The following is an 8,488-nucleotide window of genomic DNA, read 5'->3' as shown; positions in this document are numbered from 1 at the left end:
AACACGTTCTTAACTGTGAAAGCTGGGCTGTTTCTATTATTTATGCTTAACTTTTCGCATGACACGAAAAATCGCATAGATCTTTCACCGTACCAAACTTCTTGGAGCAGAGAAAAGTGCCACAAACAACGTACTGTTCGTTTTGACGATGACTTTGTCGCTCCCGAGAATTTGAGAGGAAGGCAGGAGAGGGATTGTACTGCTTCTCCGACAGTGTATAGATAAGTGTGGAATCTTTCGTAACGAGCAACAACTGAATAGACTTTTCTCGTCAAAATTAAAGATGCCAAACTTTTCATATAACGGGGATATGTTACGATACTTTTTTCCGCAAATGCACAACGCATGAACCCCGTTCCAAATAATCGGTCTTCGTCACGTCCGGGGAGGTTTCAGTTTAAAGGGGAGTGCAGTTAGAATAGGCTCCGTTAGAAGAGATTCTTACGAAGTAGCTATTAGAAGTTTTGAAGGATGCGACGAAGGATCATTCTTTAGTGTAGTGTGATCGGTACTTTCTTCTCCCAATATTTTCATCTGTATCTAATATTCCGGTAACGGGGAAGGTTTCCGCCTTTCTTTCCCGCCACCGCTTTCACCTTAAGACTGAGACTCGGCCCAAAATTAATAGTTCCATTCAGAATCTTCTTCCTTTATAGCAATTTTTCCTTTTGTGACATTTCCTCATTGTCATCCAGAAACCGGTTCTCATGTATTCCTGCTCTTCAGGAGCCTTCATGTGTTCCAGCTTTTACTCTTTTTGCTATTTTTTCTTTAGCATTATGCGAGTATCTGCCGTTACATATGTACGAGCTCGGTCATTTTTGTCATCGTTATTTGGGAAGTCCAAATCAACGTCTGAAGGAGATGCAACAAAGCTGACCAAGCAACAGCAGGTATTTCTACAAAAATGGTATTTTCGAACTCTTTCTCGTTTTTTTTTTCCCCAGTTTGGCTAGATATGCATTTTATTTTCCTGTCCATTCATTGCCGGGGATCTGAAAGGTTCCGTGGAATATGAGCCGACGGCTTACTTATTTTTATGCAGTTAAAGTGTATGTTGGAATTTATTGTTATATCTGGCTAAATATAGTAACATTTGATGAATACTGAGCGAAGATTGAAAACGCTAACATGGGTAGTTACTCGTTCTATGCTTTCACCATTCCGATACACTACGTCTGATTGATTTTTAGGAAAAATTGTTGACTATTCTTCCGGGCTTGAGAACCGATGCTCCAAAATCCAAACGCGAAGAAGAAGTTGGAAGTTACGAAGCTGCTGACATTTTGGATTATCAACTTGATATGGACTCAATCCGAGCCCGAGGGTCAGTCAGCACAGGTAGTGCGCCTTCTTCGCATTCTGTATTTTCAACCAGCATAATTTTCAGTTTATTGAAGTATCGCTACAATTACGAACCTTCTGTTAACGTCAGAGATACAGTTCTGAAAACGGCTAGAGAGATTTTCCCGGCGAAAGACGAGGGTCCTTCTGACATTCCTCAAATTCAGTTAACCGATAACACCCTTAAAGCGAAAGTAATGATTTTCTTCTTCTCGCACTTCTTTATACCTTGGTGTTGTTTTAGATAATAACAACACTCTCGGAAAAAATGAGACATTGTCCCACAAACGCTCGCCTCATGCATATCAAATCTGTGCAGGACTTAATTGATTTCTATGAGGAACCAGTAAAAAATATAACCGAATACACTAAGTTAGTTTTTCAGCCCAAAATACTAGTATATTATGCTAGATATGTCATGTTTTTGTTCAGACTTGCTAGACAGGAATCGAAGCCAATCAATATTTACATGTTGGAAAACGCAAGAAGATTCCATCCAGAAGATATAGATGCTTGGCATGGAGGTCAGTATGATGGCACTTTCGTTTTCTGAAGAGGCAATCTCAGCGGTTTCAGCTTTTGCGGTGTTCGACTATTTTACACATTCATTTGTTGTTTTTTTTTCATTCCTGAGATCTTAAGGAATCACCGCTTTCCCCGGAAGTGGTGGAAAAGTAATAAGTCTGCGCAATAAACGCCTACTTCGTCAGTTCCAACCGAAAGCGGATTGGTATGACTATGAAGATCAGGTTGGTTTCGTCACAGTCGCTATGTTTCCGAAGTTTCAATTGACTGGCAAATCCACTATACTACTACTTAACCACTTGGGTAGATAGGTAGGTGCTCAGTTGTATTTGTGTTTTCCTTCAGTTTTCTATTTTTTTCTGGTTTTGTCTTGTTGTCTGTTTTTTTCCGCCGATGTTAAACACATGTGTAGTGGAGCTACATGATTCATTCATGCGGCGAATACGTCGGTAATGGAATCTCGGTGTCGCTTTAATCTTCTCAGGGTTCACTTCGGCGTTCTTTTTTTGTCATAATCTTTTGTTAGCTACCAATTTTTTTTTCCTTCAGTTATTGTATTGTTCATAATGCACCTCGGCAACATCTATTTTTAAGCATTCGAAAAGAATAATTCTCAGATACCGGTGTTCTGAAGTTCAAAATAATGATTTGTATATTTCATATTCTGGTTCCATTCCTTAGCAACTTACAGAGAAACACGTTAAATTCTTGATTGAGTCGGTCACAGCAGTAAACTGGGCTCTTCTAGAGAGCTCAAGTTAGCAAGTTTAAAATTTTCCCGTAAAGCATTCGTGGATGGAATACTTTCCTACACTGTTTTGCATAATAGTGGATTTTCGCCACAGTTTCGTTCTTGATGACCTTTTTTCTCCTAGTTTTGGTAAGACAAATGTTCTCTAAGTAGGGATTTGGGCGAATCGTATCACTTTTCTCAATTTATGGAGGGTGTCAATTTCTTTCTTGCCTCAAAGACGAATCTTTATTTTAGTTCTTTTTTCTAGAGGTATACTTAAATCTTTTCGGTATCCAATTGAGCGTTCGTCTTGTTCACAATTTTCCCTTCATCGCAAAGTGACGTGCAGAGGTATCCGCGTTACTGATTGGAATGCGTTAACACTAACATTAATAATAAGTAGATGCTGGTTTTGAAGTTGAGTTGTTTTTTCTCTCTCAATTTAATGCAAATAATGGTAAAAATAAGAATATTTCCAAATCTGATTATTTAGTGTTTATGATTAAACAGTGGAGTTAATCTCTATTTGAAGACGTTCGACTACAACCGCCCAGACAAAGACATGCCATGGGATAGTGAGATTGCACGGAGGATGGATAGGTAAGCGACTTTACCTGCTTATTTGGAGTATTTACAACCGTGAGGGGCGGATGTAGCACAGTCGGCAAGAGGTTCTGCTTTTTGCACGATCGCTCGTAGGTTAGAATCCGCCATAGTGCTCACCAAGCCTTTCATCCCTCCGGGATCGATAAATTGGTACCAGACTTGTCTGAGAGAATAAAAACACTGTCTTCACACATCGGCAAGTACCCGCAAGTCATTGTATAGGCCAAGTTAGTTACAAGTTCGTAAACCCCAAACGATTCTGAATTGAAGTGAACGTGGGGTCGCATCCCAAGCAGATTGATTAACGCAAGACAAACATAATGTGATGAAATAGCTCGATAAAGTTGATATAAACACAAATTAACCGATCATCGAATAATAATAATAAATCTTACATAATTAATATGAATTGACATATATAATATTGCCCAAGAACATTCTGGGCAAGCTTGTTGTCGTATCTTTTCTGAGCTATTGCGAGCAGGGTCAACATGCTAATAGGACAAGAGTCCTCGACAATAGCTGTTACCTCTCTCTCTTTTTTACTTGCCAAGATGAGATTCAGCATTAGTGCATACTAGCTTAAATTTCCTGCAAGATGAAGAATATTGAGAAGAAAGAACATGTCGCTATCTCCCTTCCGAGGGTTTACGCGTAACCGTTATTATTAACAGACTGGTGAGCTTCAGTGGAGATTCCATGACCATCTCTGTCACTGTGGAATGTTGAAATTACATGCAAAAAGTTGCTCAGTTGGATACGATGGAGGATAAAGTGTCTGGCTTTAATCAGGGCGCTTGGGATACACCAAAATGTTCACTTCAATTCACAATCGTTTGAGGTAAACGAACGCCTGTCTAGCCTATACACTATGGCTGACGTGCGGCGGTTATCCGATATCTCAAGTGTTTTTATCCTCCCAGACAGTCTGGTACCGATTTATTGATCCGCCGATATGGAAGGTTTGATTGGCGTCAGGGGGTTTCGAACCACTGGTCGTTCGTACAGCCACAGCAGAACCTCTTACCGACTGTACTACATCCACCCTGTTAAAGCAGTATGTTATAAATATCCTTGTGCCTTCCCTCGTCTTACAGTTCTAGTCTCCTACCCTTATGACCTCCCTCTCTTTTGTCGTGAAAATCTTATCTTTCAAGTGATCCAGCTTCTGAGTTGAGACGTGAAGTTTGAAACATTTCTTGGGAAAAATTCCCTATTTTAGTGGTGCAAACCAGTAAAAATTTGATCTTATTCCTCAGTTTTTGCAGGTATCCAGAAAAACGATTTGATCTTAAGAGCAGGCAGTTCATCAGATCGAAATAAACTCAGCCCATCTGTCGAGTAATGGTTGCTGAGCTATTATTATTGTTCTCCCTTGTTCAATTTTTGAGGATACTTTTTGTTTTGTTTCTGATTGTTACTGATATATAGGTAATGGCTATCGAATATAGATAAACTTCATGCAATTGTTTTGAGTTGGTCTGACGTTCGATTTGATTGCTACCTCCGCACTTTGGATTTTCTGCCCTGCATTCAAGAGTACATATGGTATGGAGCTACTGAGAATCTATGTACAAGTAAAATAGTGTTGCTTCAGCTGGACGCTCTTGTTCGGCGTAATAAAGAGACGCGACAAGGGATGAAAAAGATGCAATCACCACTTTCTGGTGCAAATAAACTTCATTGAGGGGACGGTAAAAGAAGCGGAGGGGTTCTCGGGGGATTCTCTGCGACTGAATCCGGGACCCTGCATGTGCAGTGGGTATAATGGGGGATACTCGAACATACCTCGACGAAGTCACGTTAATGGAGACGCACACAACAGTCTAAGATGCTCCTCTGGCCGTAGAGACGCGAAGAACTACACAACTAAAAAGAAATGTGCTAAGAAGAATGGTGCGACTTGTCGGGACTACGGAATCAATTCAAAAACAGTGTTTTTAATGATACATGATATTTTGTTTGGTGTTTCCAATAATAGAAAGGGAAAATACTCTATAAAAGTGCAAAACTCGGCAACGATGAGAACTGGACCAGCGCCACACAACGGAGAGGCGGGCCCTCAGTCCGTGATCTACTGCCCGGAATTCGTTAATTGCATGAAATACATGGTAGGACGAGTTACTTCTAGTCCTGTATTAAGAAGAGCGTGTAAAGCTTTATGAGCATGTTCACCTCCAATTCTACTGAGTAAACATGACTAGTCCTTTCATTGTAAGATAGATTGGAAGCAGTGAAAGTGACTAGTCCTTAGATTATGGAGACGGATTGAAAGCTTTTGTTTAGTGCATTCAGAAACCGCAAACTTATCGCATTCTCTTTAGAAATATTCTGTCGTTATGTTTATTGTAAATGCAGTACCTTTTTTTATTGTAGAACTCAGAAAACTGAGAAATTTTGATTTGTTGCTCTTCTCTAGCCAATATTTCTTATGACGACTTTTTTCCGCATGTTTTACTGATGCAACATATTTAAAAATAACAATTATGTCTCTAAATTTAACAGAGAAAACATGTCATCATGTTCAAGAGGTCAGTGTAATCCCAACAAAAGAGAATTGTATATATGTGGATTATGTGCCGATCCGTGCTTGATGCATCTGGCCGCCCTCACGTCAACGTATACTTCTTCGAGTGAAACCTGGAATGGTGGTGACTGCTGCAGCCTTTTTCTGAACTAAGGTTCCTGACGAACGATGAGAAATTGGACAGAAATGTATACTTTTGTTCAGATATCTACCCAGCATACATGTTGTCTACATATATTGCTACATTTATTAAGTTTGAGTCTCCTATACCGTATTTAAGAAGGTGGAACCGAGAAAGAGTTACTCAACTGATTCTGCATGACTTGCTACATCATTGGCGTAAAATTTATACAATTTTGAGCTGTAGAAAAACCACACAATATCTGTACCTCCATTGAAGTCTGATAGGAAGAGAATGCTAAAAAAGAACAGAAGTCATTCTCCTCCTGAACCTGCAGGGGCTACTTGCGTTATAAACTCACTAAAGTAATAATTTGGTCATTGTCAAGATCCCGAATGTTTGAGAGAACAGATCGAAACAAACTCGGATAGAAGGGCTTCAGATTCATCCAAAGGCAACGTACTGGCAATGATTGGGGTTCTCCTTTTATGCCGTATAGAGCGGAATGAATGGAATTTAGAGGCAGCGTATGACGATTTTCACGTGGTTACGATATAACGGGCTGGAACCCTTCTTGGTTCCGCTCATCTTTCTCTAATCGTCGTTTGAAAAATGGTATGGAAGACGCCGTTTTCTTACGACGATTTCATTGCAACGCCCCACCTTGTGCGCGCGCCGCATCCACGTGCGAGCGCTCGAAGATGAGTGATGTTTTCTCACCTCCCTATTCAAACGACACAACTGAATAGGCTGCTGAAGGGACGGGAACGTGTACATAGAAGCGCGTTCTAACATATTTCGAAAAGGAAACGAATAAAAGAAAGATAATCGGAACCATGGTGGGTTCAGCAATCTACTGTCCAAACTCTCCGCTTTCGCGGTGGGTTCCACACCACGTGGAAATCGCGTCGCGCTGCTTTTAAAGGCATCACCCCACGAATCTGAGGTGGTGCAGATTTCAGGTGGAGTATTCGTATACAGGGTGGGAGAACACGGAGAGGGAGGTGATTCCGTCCATTTCTTGCTAATTGCCGTAAAAAACGGCCCAGAATATTCAGCGCCGCACAAGACTGGCGCGCTCCAATCGAACTTCTTATACAAAATGGTGCGCCAAAACGAATGAAGCCCTATCTTCCGGGCCGTTTTTACGGCAATTAGGAAGAAATGGATGGAATCACCCACCTCTCCGCAGTCTCCCATCCCGTATACGAATACTCCACCTGAAATCTGCACCACCTCAGATTCGTGGGGTGATGCCTTTAAATGAGGATGAATCCCCACTATCTGGGAAGACAATGATAACTGGATAAGATGACAAGTTGAATAAAAGTCTACATTTCTGGTTCTCGAATAGGTCTGCTCGATAGGTGAGTTGATAGACTTGTTGACAGTATGTGATTAATTGCTGACGGCGCTTCGTTATGTAGGAGTTTCAGCTTGACAGTTTTGAAATTGCGAGAAGCTGGTTCTAAAACATGGGCTGAATACGGCAGAGCGATGGCGTTGGGAGGGAATGAGACGGCGCTGATGTGATTAATAAAAGTAAGGTAAGACTATGTAGGGTTTAGAGACTGCGGATTGTTGTACTTTTTCCTGAACGAAGCATGGCGGTTGTTCAGTGAACATTCAATGATCATGAACAACCACAAAGCCTATAAAGGGGTCAAAACTACATGAATTACGATGCGTGCGTAAGCGGTGCGCTGAAGAAAGCGGTTGAAATCGACTTGGGACCATGCGAACTGCAGCGAAGAATGATGCAAGCAAGGGTCCTCTCTCGATCCCAACCGCTACGCTCCACCGCACTGCTTCGAGCGTAGCCGCTCAAGAAACTGAATCGTGCTTCGTATCGTCTTGACCCTACTAAATATTTATAAGACCTTTTGCAAATGATATCGAGAGTTCCAAAAGGTCGCAATATTGCGGCAGTCCTGTTCGTTGTAGTACAAACGGTTTTACGGATCGCATCCAGTTGGGGTTAGGTCCCTCCTCTAAAAATGGTCCCTCCCATTTGAATCTCTGTAAGAGTGAAACCCAAATTGTGGCGTGAGGCGAGAGTGCAGTAGGAATCTGAACTGAGTATCGAAGAAGCTGAGGAAAAAGCGGAATTAGAATCCATGACTGTCTCACTCTTTCTGAATTTCAGAAAAGTTATGAAAACTTCAAATGATTCAACAACTTCAACATGTACAAGTGCATAGTGGAGAAGAAAAATCAGGCTTACATTTCCTGTAGCACTATATGATTCAAGTTTGAAATATCTTTATCAAGTGAGCCTCAAAGCCAGCATGCCACAAAATTGACGATGTTGTTATCTTTCCAGGGAATGTGGGGCTTGAGGTGTAGATTTGCCCTGGAACACATATTGCATATGTCCGCGTCGGTAGATTTTTTAAGGGAAAGACGGCGTTTCAAGCCATTTGTTGTCCTCGAACGCGGCGTGTACACCTGTGCTACCATACGTGGCACGTTGTTATTGGCCTCGTAGAAAAATCCGATCGACGGGGCCCACGTCATCTTTTTGGACATTGGGAGATTCAGCGAAAAACAGTATTGCATATGTCCGTACCCAACTCTGTGTTTTCGAGGAGGGACCCCATCATGTTGCTTCCTTCAAAGGCATCACCCCACA

The 8,488-nt window shown here is 41.4% G+C and overlaps 2 protein-coding genes across 2 annotated transcripts; both read left to right on the top strand.

Moving 5' to 3' along the window:
• Positions 1-779: 779 nt before the first annotated feature.
• RB195_019202 (uncharacterized protein) lies at positions 780-4,531 on the top strand (the record flags this gene model as incomplete). The annotated part of the gene is made up of 8 exons (XM_013447314.2): positions 780-893; positions 1,194-1,327; positions 1,391-1,538; positions 1,589-1,716; positions 1,777-1,868; positions 1,987-2,093; positions 3,135-3,202; positions 4,477-4,531. The coding sequence occupies 8 exons, from the start codon at positions 780-782 to the stop codon at positions 4,529-4,531; spliced, it is 846 nt and encodes a 281-aa protein (XP_013302768.2).
• A 428-nt stretch (positions 4,532-4,959) lies between these two features.
• RB195_019201 (uncharacterized protein) lies at positions 4,960-7,389 on the top strand (the record flags this gene model as incomplete). Its single annotated transcript, XM_064186949.1, has 3 exons — positions 4,960-5,104; positions 7,187-7,223; positions 7,293-7,389. The coding sequence occupies 3 exons, from the start codon at positions 4,960-4,962 to the stop codon at positions 7,387-7,389; spliced, it is 279 nt and encodes a 92-aa protein (XP_064042830.1).
• Positions 7,390-8,488: the final 1,099 nt, after the last annotated feature.

This window comes from Necator americanus, chromosome II, assembly GCF_031761385.1.
Source record: "Necator americanus strain Aroian chromosome II, whole genome shotgun sequence".
Classification (NCBI taxonomy): domain Eukaryota; kingdom Metazoa; phylum Nematoda; class Chromadorea; order Rhabditida; family Ancylostomatidae; genus Necator; species Necator americanus.
Note: the sequence above shows the minus strand (reverse complement) of the source record. Positions and strands in the feature narration are given on the sequence as shown.